A 16,504-nucleotide genomic window follows, 5' to 3' on the forward strand; every position below is an offset into this window, starting at 1 on the left:
CATGCTCTATGAACTCTCTATGATGCTTCATTTAGACTGAGAAAATTAATTGTCTTATCTCAATCCTTCGTTGTTTTTGTGGTCCATAACTTTCTTCTTACCGTGCCTTTGGTTATTCTAATTGTATTGCTTGTTCTCCTAAATTTCAGTCAAAAGCGATCCAAGAAGTGGATTTGCTACTATTAAGAAGGACCATCTAGGAAACTTAACTCCCATGCCCGATGATAGGAAGGTTGCTCTCTCTCTCTCTCTCTTTCTCATGTATGATACCTCTCCACATGTTTCATACAAAATTTCCAACGCCTACTTTCCTGATATTTGTTCTATCAATTCATGAACAAATCAAGTTTTGTTCATGATATTTGTCCCATCAATTCATAAACAAATCATTTTTTTGCAATTGCTAGTATAGTTTATCATTATAGAAATTATTTTTTTACTGTGCATTTGTGCCCACCCTAACTTAAATTTCTGGCTCCACCCCTAGTCGTGTGTAGACCCATAGGTACCTAAGAGGTACAATGAGATGCATGAGAATAATAGATTAATAATAATTATAATATCACACTAAACTAATTTTGTCACACTCTGAAATACTTTAGGGCCTAGCTAGTCCTTTCCTCCTAGAGCATCCAACTTTGAGAGACTTTTCAAATGTTGGCCTGTGTTTTGGCCCTGTGTGCAAGGTTCACTGCTGAGAATCAAGTATAGTTTTTAGAGACATGTTTTAGTTTTATTTCTTTAATTTTAATGTTTTTTAGGAGATGTTTAGGTGTACCAGATTGGCTAAGTGCATTGAACTCGATGAACTTTTGGATGGCGGACCTATAGTTGATTAGAGGTTTTTGTTTGGTGTTAATGATACACGTATCTTTTGTCAATTTTTGTTGGATATGAGATCCGTGTTTGACATTTTGTAAAATTTTAAATTATGTTTTGACAAATTTTATAGCTTGATTTGATATACCGTGCGTTTTTTAATTTGATCGTAGATTTCTTATCCCTAAATGTCTTGATAAGACATTATATTTTACTAAAGAAAGTAAAAGCATGTTATATAAAAAATTTGTTTAAAAAAAAAGTGAGGACAATACACACTCTTTTTTCGACAGCAGACCCTACCAATTATACAACCGTACTATTTGGGGTTTCAAATTGCAGCTTCTCGACACAAGGTGACGTGCACTAACTGCTCCTGCCAGACAAGGAGAGCCATCATTGTTAAAAACATGCTGATATGTTTGGGGGGCATTCACTCTCTCGTTTTTACTTCTTCACCTAAATATTTCGCACTAACGAAGGTACCAAACTGTTGACTAGAATAAACATTTCTTTTTTTATATTCGTTTTACCCAATGGCAGATCGAAACTCTACAAGGTGATCTAAGTAACTTTTTCAAAAGCATGGCAGATCAAAATTTAATGACCCAGATGGTTGTAGTTTTATAATAAGGAAACATAATCATTGGCAAGCATCGGTGATGAACAGTTACTTGGTCAAATTTGTTTTTAGATTTCGAGTCAACCACGTATGATGATCTCCAGACTCAATAGTTCCATACCTTGGTTAGTATAAAATATTTGCTGGCCGCACAAGTCTCCTGCCTAAGTGTGAGTGCGTTGAAGGTTATGGGTTGTTTTATTAAATAGCCACCAGAGTTCTCTCTCTCTCTCTCTCTCATATTATTTATAAAAGTTGTTGCTTTGTCCTTCCCTCTCAAAAAACCATTTCGCTTTTCACAGCTCTCTCTCTCTCTCTCTTAATTTGCTGAAAGATTGTCTTCTCGAACCTCCGTTTTTCTTTCTTTTCTCTTCTTTCTGACCCTCCCTTTCCTTTCTGAAGAGGAAACATCCACACACACATATATTTAGAGACCTGAATGAGAAGACGTGTTGGGATTCGCTTCCTCTTTTTCTCCTTCTCCCTTCGTTCTCACTCGCTAAAAGAGTATCTTAAAGCATCTCTCTCTTCCCTTTTTTTCTCGGCTCCTTGTCTTGATCACCATCATCTTCTTCTGCGCTGGGAAAAAAATCGTTACAAAAAGCAAATTCCTATTTTTTCACCCAAATCGGCATTTTTTTTTCTGTCGTCTCAATTCTGACAAGGTGACTAAAGCCATGCCGAAATTTTAGGATTCTCTCGCTTTCTTGATTATGATGCGTGTTATTGAGGTAAGCCTTTATTTGCCACCGAATTTCTTGGAGTTTTTTTTTTCTCTTCTTCCTTAAACAGCGATGGATTTTATAGATCGAGTCTTCTGTCCAGCTTATCTCTTCTATTAATTGCAGATTTGTGATATTTTCTTCTTTTTATTGTGATTCTGAAAAGTCGTTTTTTAGGTTTTTTGGGTAATTGATGCAGAATATTGAGCTTGTCTCGGTTGGGTTTTGTAAAATTTTAGGTCGTCTTTATTGCCAATTGTTGATTCGTGGCGTTCTTGATTGCTTTATCGTGGTTTTATGAGAGATTTGAGTTTATTGGATGTTAACGAGTGTTTTCACCCGACCAATATTTGTTTTTTTTTTCTTCTTTTTTTGTTCGGATTCATTGGGGGTAGTTCCATGTTTGAGAATGGTTGCATTTTGATTTACCAACTGTAGCTTAGCTATATCAACTCTTGTCCTCTGGGAATGGTATTTTCCTTTTTTGTTTTTTTCCAAACCATTTTTGTAAGACCAGAAAAACTCGGGTTGGGTGGTTAGTGGTTTTGTTGGTTGAGATTATTGGCCTTCTCCTGAATTTGGATTCGATAGATCACTTGGTAAGAAGGCATTTTTCTTGTTAATCCTAGGGACCATGGGTTTAGTCCAGTGTGTACCCACCAAAAAGAAAAGAAAAAAAGCACCTTCGCTTGCCCGTTGATCACTTGTCAGAAAATATGGGGATGGTTGATTTTTAGGCCTTTATTAGGTGATGTTGAACTGGTCCTGTGCTCACCACGAGATGTGAATGCCTATTGTCATTAGATTGTTCTGTTGACGTTTATGAAATAGTAGGCCGCTGGCTGAGTTTGGTGTCGAGTTTCTGTGGGTTGTCTTTTTTAATTTTTGGTAAGGTTCTTTCCTTAATGTAATTTTGAGATAAGGATGAAAAGCTTATTTTATCAATTTGCCACCTACCTCTTGATTGCTGTTATGCTTTTAGAATGAGATTTGAGCTCATATAGTTTTTTCCATTAGTGACTTTCTGTTGTAACCTTTTGTGAATTGAAGATTTCTAGAACTTCTTGGTTGGTTGGTCTTTCATGTTGCTTGAGGCATCATGTGTTCTATAAGCCCTCTGTTTGTCTTGGAGGAACATGCAACAGGCCCTGACTGTGAAGGATTGGCTTTCTATTGAGATATTGGGTTTGGAACGTGAGATTCAGTTTTAGGATTGTGGGGAACATTCTCTGAAAAAAATGGCAGAAGCAGTTGATGAAAAGGATTGGAAAGAATTACTGAAAAGAATGCTTCCTCCAGGTTCTCCTCTACCTGAGTCGGGCAATCTTGATTACTCAATTGCTGTAGAGTATACAGGACCGCCCATACCTTATGAAGTTCCTAGAGTTGAACCTGTAGATTCAACCATTCCAATGGCATCTGTAGCCAATTCTTTGCCTAGTGCAGAGAGTTCAGTGGCTTATTCCAGTCCTCCCGTGGTAGAACTCATCTCTTTGCCTGCTCCTCGCACGACAGCTCCTGCAAACTCTCACTTTGGTAATCCAGAGCCAGATACAAACCATAATTCCAATGTCAATGAGGGTGATCATGAGGAGGGTGGTTCTTCAGGCACCAATCAGTTGGTTTTGCCCCACTCAGCTGCATATTCAAGCCCTAGGCTGTCACAGAGCTCAGAATCAGCTGCATCAGTTTTGCAGAATCCTGAATCTTCAGCATGTTCTCTTTCAGCCTCGCCGCGTTCAGTTCATAGCCCTCCCATAAGCCCACCTAGGCCAGCTATGAATGAAGGAAAGAGAACTGCTGATGTAACTTTCAATACTGTTGATGGGTCTGGAAGGAAAGATGTAGGTTCTGCCCGATTGGCTGACAAACTGCAATTCCGTAATGCTCATCCAGGAATACCTTCAGAGAAGGGCATGAAGCGGGGGATCTGTAGTAGGTGTGGTAGAGGCAACCGGCTGTCAGATAGGGAGTCCTGCCTTGTTTGTGATGCCAGGTACTGCAGTAACTGTGTGCTTAGGGCAATGGGATCAATGCCTGAAGGCCGCAAATGTGTTACATGTATAGGTGAACCCATTAATGAGTCCAAACGATTGAGCCTAGGGAAACACAAAAGAGTGCTATCTCGATTGCTTAGTCCATTGGAAGTGAAGCAAATCATGAAGGCAGAGAAGGAATGCTCTGCAAATCAGCTTCAACCAGAGCAATTAATTGTAAATGGACGAACACTAAGACAAGAAGAAATGGCTGAATTGCTAGGATGCCCATCTCCTCCGCAGAAGTTGAAGCCTGGAAGATACTGGTATGACAAGGAATCAGGACTATGGGGAAAGGTGCAACTCTACATTTCAACTTGTGTGTGTGTGTGTGTGTGTCTGATGCTTGTATATTTTTAATATTCATGCCACAGGGAGGGTTGCATGTTGTCCAACTGGACTATACTACAAACTCATTCTGTTACTTTTTATCTTTAATGAAAGGAAGGAGAGAAACCCGACAGGATTATCAGTTCGAACTTGAATTTAGGAGGGAAGCTAAGTCCTGATGCAAGCAATGGCAACACAAAGGTTTTTGTCAATGGTCGGGAAATAACAAAAATTGAATTACGGGTGCTAAAGGTAATGTAATTCTACCCAAATGCTCATGAAATATCTTTTAGTATTTTGATGCCTTTCATAGTGACATTCACTTCAAAGCTTGAAGCTGTTTCTGCTCCTCATGCTCCTTCCTTTCCAGTTTTGACAACATTGGACCTAGGACTGTGTGATGGGAAATGTCTTTAGCCCTGTGAATAAAAAATCAGATTTCTTGAAACTGTATGAAAAATCTGGTCGATCCTTTTCACTGACTAGATTTCTTAATAAGAATTTAGATTTTTTTAATATAATGTTGTCATTGAGATTTTCCTTGGGGTTCAATAAAATTTTTTTTTGACTAGTTACAAAAAGTGTTCAAGACCTTTCTATATTGAAATGTGAAATTGTTGTCTACCTCTAATTCAGAGACTGAACTAGTGTACATCAGTTATGGCTGTTGGATTATTATTTTGAAGGAAAGCCTGTCTCTTAAGTCGTAGTCAAATGGATATGTTCCATTGGAACTTCTTGAAACCATCAGTTTACTTGGTGTGTGACATGACCAGGTTGATTTGGTGTTCATTCTGCAAGTATTGTGAACTTTATCGTGTTAAAATAGATTTTTCGGCCTTGAGTTAGCTAGCTTGACTGGCTTATGTGATATTGCAGTTGGCAAAGGTACAATGTCCACCTGAAACTCATTTTTGGGTCTATGCTGATGGAAGCTATGAGGAGGAAGGTCAGAATAACATTAAAGGGAAAATATGGGAGAAGGTACCAGTTGATGATAAACTTCTTTGGTTTTAGTATATCACAAGAAATATAATTCTTCGTGAGCAATCTCCTTCTGCTATTTGCTAGGCAGGCATCCACACGGTTGATATGTTCCCTGTTGTCCTTGCCTGTACTCCATGGAAGCTCTCATGGGCCACATAATGATGCCACCGACTACTCCACCAGATCTGTGCCAGAGTATCTAGAACATAAAAGGGTTCATAAGCTTCTACTCCTTGGACTTCCTGGCTCAGGAACCAGTACCATCTTCAAGCAGGTAGTGTGTTTGTCTTGTGATAGTCTGAACCTTTCATTCCTTGTAGTATTTACTCATTTAGCAAGAAATTCCATCTAGCACAACTAGTTTTGCATTCAGGCTTAATCAATGATGGCATATGTTTTGTGTGCACAGTTCCATTCAAACACATATGCATGTGTGCTTGCAAGTGCATAAAAGATTTGGTGAAATCTTAATTCTACTATGTTGGCATCATTTCCCATGTGCATATGTATGATTTACAGATTTTCTTAAAATTTTGGTTTCTTATTAACCACTTTTGTCAATTCTGTGTCAGCCGTGTAAGCTTCTTGCATAAATATTTGATTACGTAGATGGTCAATATCCTCAGTCTGCTTCCACTTGATGATCATTTCTTTTGGACTAAAATCATAGAGTAAAGGGATAATTGTTAATAACGCATGCTTTGGACTCCATGAGGCAGGTCTAGTATTTTCTAGTTGAAGAATCCAATTTGTGTCAAACTTTGTGCACCTAGCTATTTAATAGAATGAGGTACGTGTAAACTATGGAGGAACCGGATAGTTGCTTCCCTTGTAGATAATGACAGACTAGATTTGGCCAAGGTGCTAGATGTGGTGAAGCTACATAATAGGTGCAGTCCATATGTTTTGAACTGTTCTCCCATGTTCCTACATGTCTATGAAAACTCTAGTGAAGAATAATGTGTTAAACGATGAGATATTTTCTGTAATGAATAATGAAAAGTTGAAACAGAAAAAAACAAAGGAATCATCAAGAAGTTACCAACATCTTAGGCATCTGCCTCATGATGCTAGATAACCTTGTGGAAAATCTTCTTCCTGCATCTGTTGGCATCCTATTAGCAGCATTGAGCTCCTTAAGACAATTTGAAATATCTCTATTACTGTTGTGAACCAAAACCAAGGATAGCTAGGAAAACAAGGAGGCTAAAGATGACCACCTTGTTTTACTGTATATTTCCCAACAGCCATAGGAAACTTGTCTTCCTGTTGTGTAGTTGTGTTATGTTGTTAAGATTGTTTTCTATGGAGAGAATTGCAATAGATTTCCGGCTTTCATTAAAACTGTGAAATGTTTATTCTTTGTTGATCAATATCATACTGAATAAATAAAGTAGCTTTTGTATGCCTGTCCATGTATTGTTCTCTATAGATAAGTTTTGTTCTCATTCATATTATATTTGTGCTACGGTTTCCATTTTCATTAAAAGATATTTTGTTTCTGAGCAAGTAATCGCTTTATTCATAATTCCTTTTGTATGTCTTGTTTTGTATGTCATACTTCTGATTGTATTGGTGATTGCTTGACACACATAGATGGCTTTTGTCTTTATACTTTTGGTATCATTGAACAGGCCAAATTTTTATATGGTAACAAGTTCACCCCGGAGGAGCTGCAGAACATCAAGCTTATGATTCAAAGCAACTTGTACAGATACCTTAGCATCTTGCTTGAGGGACGAGAGCGCTTTGAGGAAGAGTCTTTACTCAAGTTGAGATCTCACAATCCTTATGACCAAAACAATGCATTAGGTAAGTGTATTCATAGATTTAGTTTTTTTATTTTTTCATTTTTTTTTGCTTTATTTCAGTAACTTCATGATTTTAGGTATGCTTTTCTCTGAAATTATTCTTTATTGTTTCCCCATGCTAATTTTGCGGTCTTTGTGAAATATAGGCAGACTCACAGCTGAGCTAGTGTGTTCTGTGGTGAAATAATAGCTGATTTGTGTGTATGGTATATGAATCTGCATATTCACAAATTAAGGGCATTTAGATGGGAGATCAATGCTTTTTTCCCTAGGTTCATAGTGCATAAGTCACACTATTTCCCACTGAATAACAATTGGTTACTTTGTACAATGTTAATATATTAAGATGACATATTGAAGAACTTCACGTGGACAGAGTTTATCATGATGTGCTGATAAATGATCATGCTGATCAACGAAACAGAATGACTTATACTGATCTGCGGATTTTTTATGATGCCAGTCCCAAGAACCTTAAGGTCATTCTCATTTGTATGTGTCCCATCAACTCATTTTGAATTAGATTTATTGAGAGAGTAGGTGGATCTTCCATCCAAGCACAGAAACACTTCATTGTATTCAAGCACTCTGTGCTTGAAGGATGGCCATCACGTTTTGCACATTTGATCCCTTTTTTAAGAAAAAATTGCACATACAGTTCTATATAAATCCCTGATATATTTTGTGGTTCTTATGTTTCTGGACTATCTGTAAGCTGCCAGCGTTGCGCTGGAAAAAATCTTATTCATAGTGTAGGTGAGGGTTATAACTAGAAATTGCCAGTACCTTCTGGATGCTATTTTTTTGTCCATCCGAAGCCATTGATTTTATAAAATCTGTGTGTGTGTGTGTGTGTGTGTGTGTGTGAATTTTCATGATTGTAAAATATAGTACTTTTTCTCCTTATCATGTCAGTACTCAGTAGTATGGAAACTGGCTCAATTTATAATAAAATCATCCCAGGAGAAAGCAATCATGAATGCCAACGTGAATGCATATATTCCATCAGTCCAAGGTTGAAGCATTTTTCTGACTGGCTCTTGGAAATCATTGCAATGGGAGATTTGGATGCCTTCTTCCCAGCTGCCACACGTGAATATGCTCCACTAGTGGATGAGGTATGGAAAAACCCAGCTATCCAGGAAACATACAAGAGAAGAAATGAACTCCATTTCCTTCCAGATGTCGCAGAGTATTTCTTAGACCGGGTATATTTTCAACACCTTAACTTGCAGTGCTTTGTTTTTATGTTTTTTTTTTCAGATAGTCTTTTATGTGTTTTATGCTTGGCAAAACAGCCTTTTTCCAAATCAACCTTTTGCTGCATGATCAAGTAATTTGAACGTCTTTTTCTTAGGCATCTTAAATCCAAAACCTTGAACTTCCACCATGAGATGATTTTTGTGATCTTTCTCTCTATATTTAATATGATACACACTAATGGCTTCCTCAGTGCACGTGCAAAGATATAGAGCATGTTCACATGCATGTTCATGATCAATTTTTTTTAAGTAGTTAAGCTCAAAGCTTGAACTCCATGTGTGAGATATTTGTCAAGGTACTCTTCATCTTTGGTAAGATATACCCAACGCATCTTCTATTGGCTGGGAATGACATGTAGTTGCAAAATACTCAAGTGCTATATTTTAGTTTTTAGTTAGTGGTATTTGCATCATTGGCTGGGGTTCACAATTGGTTGTTTGGTAGGTGAGTTGCATGATGCTGGTCAACTTGAAAAGTATGAAATTAATCTGTAACATTCTCTTTTCAGAAAAACATAGATTGCACCAGTTAGCTTACAAGTGATCCCTCATTCAGAAAATCCTTAGTGATTTGTCATGCTGTCACAGGGACGTGTCTGTTTGCATCCAGATCCTGCATAAACATGATTGGACACAGAGATGACGTGAGACTCTTTAGAACACAGGTCTAACTCAATGAAAGCTGTTAGACATGGTTAATACTTAATACTGTGTCCAACCAAATCCTTCTTATTCTTTCGTTCATATTATACATTTTAAATTAGATTTATCAAACAATAGCAAGAGGACTGATGGTCCTTCTATGTATATGCTCTTCTGGTTGAAGTGGTCACCTATCCATGGTCCCTCAGCGTAGACTTACCAGTGGATGCATAATTGTTTACTTTACAGGTCCCTGTTTGAGGACATTAATCGGCTGTTCAAAATTTTGGCAATACTTGTTGGGTGCTGATTAATTAAATCCATCCATTTCCTTGACAGCAGTTGAATTGGGGTCATGCTATGGCTTTTATGTATCTGGACTAGACAACTAGAAGTATATTATATTAGGTCACCTTATTGTCTTCCCATTTCTTCATTGCATCGAATTCATGCCATGATTTCCCTTAAATCATGTGCCAACTTTTTCTCATCTTAATCGCATTCGTGTGTTTCCCATGTCCTTCAGTTCTTTGCTCTAGAACCTAAGTTGCTGCTTTTTTTTATTCTCCTTGTTGAGCTCAATTCTTCCTTCTTGCATGATAATGTTGCTGCACACAGCCATGTATTTAATCATGCGTACACGAACATGAAACCTTCCTGTACTTGCATGCTTTTTAATACCCTAGGTTTTTTCTTTTTCTGGAAACCAATTGTATAAAATGCGTAACTTTGTGTTTTTCAGCTCATTTTGTTCTTGCAAAGCACCATTTCTAGTCAACTTGCAATTTCAACTTCAATATCTTTGGGGTCGAATGAGATAGCTGGATGGTTGGGTCACACTATCATAACCGAGGTGTCTTTGGGTTTGAATCCCACTGGGGGTTATCCCCATCTTGCTTATCAAAAAAAAAACTCCAGTATCTTGATAATTTTCATTGTCCAATATCTTGCCATTTAGTGCTTTTCAGAGAAAATTAAACCCTAGGCTGAGGAATTGCAGTGCCATGAGAACTTTCAAAATTTTAGATAACTTCCAAGTTCCAGAAGATGTACCATTTTCTTTCTTGAATATTTGAAATAAAAATGTGTTCTTTTGCTGGAAGCAGCTGTGTTCATAAAATCTTATTTTAGTTGAATATTGTTGTATTTGTTGAAATATTAACTGTTAGCAGGCAATTGAGGTGTCGAGCAATGAGTATGAACCTTCTGAGAGGGACATCTTGTATGCTGAAGGAGTTGCTCAGGGAAACGGCTTGACCTTCATCGAATTCTCTTTAGATGATAGAAGTCCCATGTCTGAACTTTACAATGAAAACTCCGAGTCCCAGCCCCTTACAAGGTGACTTCTCCCTTGTCCTCTGAATTTCCAATCATGGTTGTAGCAATTCAGCTTGTATGTGTGTGCCTCTGTGTGCATGTTATTCCTGAAGAGTGGATGCGCAAGTTTGTCTTGAAAATTATAATTGGTCATCATCATGCATTATCTAGGGGCCCAAATAAATTCAGTGTATTTTGTTTATTTCTTGTACCTATCCAGATACCAACTCATCAGAGTAAGCACCAGAGGGATGAATGAGGGGTCCAAGTGGGTGGAAATGTTTGAAGATGTCCGCATCATAATCTTCTGTGTCGCCCTGAGTGACTATGACCAGTTATGGGCAGACGCAGGTACCAACACCCTTCAGAACAAGATGTTGCAGAGCAAGGAACTGTTTGAGACATTGATCAAGCATCCATGCTTCCAAGACACCCCTTTCCTTCTAATTTTAAATAAGTACGATATTTTTGAAGAGAAAATAAACAGGGTCCCGCTTAGCGCCTGTGAGTGGTTCCAGGATTTCAGCCCTGTGAAGCCTCACCACAACAATCAGTCCTTAGCACACCAGGCTTACTACTATGTGGCCATGACGTTCAAGGACTTGTATGCTTCGCATAGCGGTAGGAAACTGTTCGTGTGGCAAGCAAAGGCTCGAGAGAGAGTGACAATTGACGACGCATTCAAGTATGTAAGGGAGGTGGTGAAGTGGGATGAGGAGAAGGATGAGACTTATTTTGTTGTTGCAGATGACTCGTTTTACAGTACTGATTTGAGCTCATCACCCTTCATCAGGCAGGAGTGAGAGCGGATGTGATCTGTCCACGGAAGATCGGTGGGATATTTATTGTATCTTATATGAGTTTTCTGTTTCCTAGTAATAAAGGGGCCTGCATTGCTGCAACTCTCTCTCTCTCTCTCTCTGGTGCATACCAGCGTGTGTGAAGAAACCGCCCTTCAAAGAAAATGGACCAGACTATTTTCAATTTTATGCTTGATTTATCACGTCCACAATCATCTCAACTGTTTTTTTTTATGTTTACACGGAGAAACTGCCCTCGGTAATAGAGACCTAGTCGCTCTGGCTCTGCCTGCTGTACATACGGTCACTGACCTGTCAGCATAAAAAATCCATGGGCTTAACCCCTTTTAATGTTGAAAAATTAAGGGAAATTTTCATTTAGGGCAACCATTTGCCAATAATATGAAAAATGTGCTTCGCATTTTTTAAATTCTTAATATTGTGCCTTTGTTTTCTTGGAAACTGCCAAAGAGAGGTGTAACACCTCGATTCCGGACTTCTGAAATTCGGGTTCGTAGGTATTACTTCTCAGAGAAAAATACCAAAGTAGCGCACAAAAATATAGTAACAATTTTATTTTTTAAATAAACGTTATCAATTAAAGAAATATCACATGCGTTATAAAAGTTAAATCATTCAAATGAGGCATTGCCTCTCAAGTTCTATAAATAAAGAAGAAAGAGAAAACTACTATATCAAAAGATAAAGCCACTTACGTTATGAAGAAGGTTGTCAATGTTCTGCATAAAGTCTTGTTTCACAAAGTCACCTAGAACCTACAATTATAATAATTAAAAGAGGGATGAGTTTAAAACTTAGTAAAGAATAAATTACAAGCAAAATAAACTCAGTTTACAATTATAGTGGGCTCTAAGCTCCTAGTTTTATTTTAGTTTTCGGTCACACATTATACATATGTTTGTGCCTTTTACATTTTTTTAGTTTTTTACTCGATTCTTATAAGTTAGCATTCTCTCGATGCTAACCATTATATACTTCAGTTATACTGATAATAGCCTACTATGAGTGTAGCAACCTGTGTAAAATACACCAATTTTATGATGTTGGCCAAATTATGAATCACTCTTTATGTTTCTATCTACTGTAGTGTATGACCTTTGATAGCGAACTGACAAGTCAGTAATCTAGAGTTATACCTACTTTAAGGTTTTTATGGTTCATGGTATATCTTAATTTAACTCTAGAGTATTAATTCTCTCGATAGAACCCTAAAATTCTCTAGAACATATATAATATGCATCTCATGCATTCATATGAACTCTCACTCGAGTTCATACTCATTGTCTCCCAACAAGTGTTCTCAAGAGATATTCTCAATCAAGTATTATCAATGAACAATCCTAGGATTCTAAAGTTTAACAATTTTCTAAGCATGCATAGTCTCTCTAGTTTTATAAATCTCGAAGGCCCCGACAGTGGCAGCTTTCATGCTCACGAGTATCAGGTAATCATTTTCACCCATCACCCCCAGATAATTTATGGGTTTTAGCATGCTAAAGTACTTTAAGTCACAATAGTACATCTGTAATTAGTATGAGACTCAAATCTTATCTCAAGGACTTTGTTCTCATGCATGTATCTCTAAGTTCTTCACAAACTCAAATATGCATTTTATCTAAAAAACAATAATTCAATACATACAACTCATGTTGAAATATCACATATATATGAAATCATTTATGGCATCAAGATTAATTCACTTACATTAATTCTCTAATCACAAGAAAAGTGTATCTATAATATGCAATTGCAAATTCATTAGAATACAGTCATGAACTCAAGTAACAATGATTTCATGTAATCTACTTCACAAATACGTCATCATACAATATTTTATTAACTAAAATGCTTATAATTTTGCTACACTCTAATCCTTAGTTGAGTCTCTTATAGCTCTAATTAGTAGAATCTGATCATCACACAAGTATGTTTATATTAATATTAGACATTCTTTATACTTTTTTAAAATTATCATAATACTCCTCTTGAAGTGGTCTGCCAGACTTTGATTTTTGTACCTTTGGTTTGGTCAGAACCATATAATAAGCAAATTTCTCTCTGCAATAAGAACCCAATACACCAAACCTCACTCAATTCTGAGTTTAGGATGCAAAGTTATGCTCATTTTATTAACTTGATATCGAGTCACACCTACAAGGGTAGTTTGGTCATTTTAACTCGCTACGATCCGACTTCACTCAACCCAGGTCAGACCGGACTCAGTTTGAATTAAGTATAACCTAGTGTGAACCTAACTGGGTTTGGGTTCAGACCCATCTGGACTATAAAATTTATCTTGGATCCACTTACTAAATGATATTGATCCATATCCAGTTTGGTGTAACAGACTAGGCTGGATCCAGTTCAGTTCAGTTCTGAATCTAGAAATGATCTACCTAATCACATATTGGATCCAGACCCAATTCTATTCTGGATCTAGAACTGAACCAACCAGTCACATATCGAATTCAAACCCAGTTCTGATCTAAATTCAGAACTGACAGACTGGATCCAAACATAGTTTTAATCTGAATCCAGAACTAATAAATTGGATCCAGACCTAGTTTTGATATTAATTTAGAACTAACAGACTAAATCTAGACCTAGTTCTAATCTAGATCCAAAACTGACAAATTGAATTCAGACCAAATTCTGATCTTGATCCATAACTTATCCATCTAACTATAGACTAGATTCATATTCAATTTTGATCTAGATCCATGATTGATCTGTCTAGCTATGGATTGAATTCAGATCCAATTATATTTTGAATTCAGAATGACTTCAATTTGGGTCTTGTCTAACCTGAACCAGTCCAAATCAACTAGATCAAACTGGACTCAGACCTAGTTTGCTCCAATTCAATCTAGACCCAAAACAAGGAAACCGAGACTGTCAAACCCGACCTCAGTCCATACTGGGTCGGTAGACCAAGACAACCTTTTTTTTTTCTACACATTGACCAGACTTGGTCTGGGCTGAACCTAGACTGAGTTGGTCTTAGTTAGACCCGACTTGGTCTGGGTTCACAACCAGACCAGTTTGGTCAGACCAACTCAATCCAGTTTGATCGATTGAGACTTTTTTTTTAGTCTAAACTGGTTCGGTCGATCGAGACCTTTTTTCAGTCCAGACTAGTTCGGTCAATCGAGACCGACCCGTATGAATGTCGACAGACCCGACTCGGTCTAGTTTGCACCCAGATCGAGTCGATCCTGCAGACTCACCCTGCTGATTGGGTTGAGGTCGCCGACAACCTCCGGTTGACGGCTTCCTCCCTCGTTCTCTCTCTGTCACTATGTGACTGATCTCTCTCTCTATCTATCTATCTCTCTCTCTCTCTCTCTCTCTGAGAGACGATACCGGTAGTTGGTGGCTATCGGCATCTTCCCTTCAAACACGTTGGCAGTCATGGTTGTCAGCCTTCTCTCAAAAATGAAAAAAAAAAAAAACAGAAAAATGAGAAACGAAGGGTTGTTACCTGTGGTGTCCGTCGGCGGTGCTCTGACAGCTTCCTCCCTCTCCCTCATTATCTCAATCTCTCTCACTCTTTATTTCTCTATCTGGTCGAGTGGAGCAGGGAGGCGTCCTTACGGTGGGTGAGGATAAATCTCACTTCACCCGACAATCTCGGGGGGCGAGGTTTATCCTCACCCCTTGTAACAAAGAGGAGACAATCATGCATGCAATTGGGGAACCGTCTTCCCCATGATTTTCAAAAATTGTTTTGTATTTTTTTATGCTTATCCTCCCCCACCCGCCTCTGTTGCGTGGGTTTTACAAGAGGCCTACCTTTATTATTGCTTTATTGGGTACCAACTCAGCTTAAATCACAATTGAAATTATAATAATAACCTTATGTTTAAAATATTTACCCTTGTTTTATGGGGATGAATTAGAATTTTTCAATTTCAAAGGATAATACAGGAAAACTGAAAAAACAAAAGAAATTATGTTTTTCAAGATGATCGATGTTGACATGAAACCCCCACTTGACAGTTCTCAGGAAATCTATGTGGAATACATCTTTCTGCTAATTGAATGGTATTAAAACCATAACTCATAAATATTGTAAGATAAAACATCAGCCAAAGTTTTCCCAGCTTCGACTTTGGGGTTAGCCATATGATATGTTGCTTTTTAAGAGAGGAATTACAAGTTCCTAAGCCTTCAAAATGTTTTTTTTTAATGGGTCGCCTCAAACTGGCAATCCTGGTGTTGGCTGCAATCTAATGGATAATCCAAGGTCTATGAAATTTTTGAGGACCAATTTATGGAGTAGGGTTCCTGGGATTTACCAGTAGTACATATGTTTGACATCGCAGACTCAATATGAAGTGTGAACCCCATGTGGATCATTTACCATCCTTAGACCCAAAGCTAAACAAGGACATAGGCCTTACCAAATGGTGAAGAACAACCACCAACAAATTCTTCTGCCTTGTCTAAGGTATGTGAATCATAAAATCAACCCCCCTATGTTTTCCTTCTATATTATGATGGTTTTTTTCTTTTGGGAATCCATTCAAATATCAGGTTTGGTTTAAAAGTTTTGACAGTCCCAATCCATTTTTATTTATGGGGGTCCTATTCATTGTTTTTTTTTAAATTAGGGTTTTCTCTTTTTCCTTAAATAATTTTCAAACAAAACCTCAAGAGATCATGTCTTGTAAAGTGTTCTCAGTCTTTTTTTATGAAAAGGAACCCTTTATGAAGTGAGGGAAAACCCCGAGTGGGGCCCCACAACCACCCTGCCTTACGTGGCCCACCTCTGAAAGCTACGAGCACACCCATGTAGCAGTGGGGTTTGATCCAGGGTTCATAAAGTATTCTTGGTTACCACCAATATTTTTTAAGTCTTTTTTGAGACTTCCCAAATTTTGGGCAATGTATGTCTCCCTTTTTGGTTAGTCTCCTAGTTTACTTAGGAAACTAAGCCTAGGGGTCTTATCTTTAAAGTATTTTTTCTACCCAATTATATTTTATTTTTCTTCTTTTTTTTTAACCAAGGCCTTAAGGCTGCACATTGCATAAGTTGTACTTGTCATTTTGTGTGTGTGTTTCCAAATCTTTTGGGACTGTTTTCCTATTTCATCTCTTAAGTTTCATTTTTAGCCAACATCGTTGACTCCCTT

The 16,504-nt window shown here is 37.6% G+C and overlaps 1 protein-coding gene across 3 annotated transcripts; it reads left to right on the forward strand.

The window, feature by feature from the left end:
* Positions 1-1,678: 1,678 nt before the first annotated feature.
* LOC149819178 (extra-large guanine nucleotide-binding protein 3-like) lies at positions 1,679-11,450 on the forward strand. Of its 3 annotated transcripts, none has more exons than XM_089985662.1 (9): positions 1,693-2,172; positions 3,214-4,496; positions 4,644-4,781; positions 5,409-5,513; positions 5,605-5,790; positions 7,151-7,328; positions 8,243-8,535; positions 10,404-10,570; positions 10,769-11,450. In XM_089985662.1, the coding sequence occupies exons 2-9, from the start codon at positions 3,402-3,404 to the stop codon at positions 11,349-11,351; spliced, it is 2,745 nt and encodes a 914-aa protein (XP_089841788.1). In that variant the 5' UTR covers positions 1,693-2,172; positions 3,214-3,401; the 3' UTR covers positions 11,352-11,450. The 3 variants fall into 3 exon arrangements, with proteins under 3 accessions (XP_089841790.1, XP_089841788.1, XP_089841789.1); XM_089985663.1 differs by having other exon boundaries at positions 1,694-2,172; positions 8,291-8,535; XM_089985664.1 differs by lacking the exons at positions 10,404-10,570; positions 10,769-11,450 and adding an exon at positions 9,974-10,333 and having other exon boundaries at positions 1,679-2,172.
* Positions 11,451-16,504: the final 5,054 nt, after the last annotated feature.

This window comes from Nuphar pumila, chromosome 13 (assembly GCF_984573655.1).
Source record: "Nuphar pumila chromosome 13, dmNupPumi1.hap1.1, whole genome shotgun sequence".
Classification (NCBI taxonomy): Eukaryota; Viridiplantae; Streptophyta; class Magnoliopsida; order Nymphaeales; family Nymphaeaceae; genus Nuphar; species Nuphar pumila.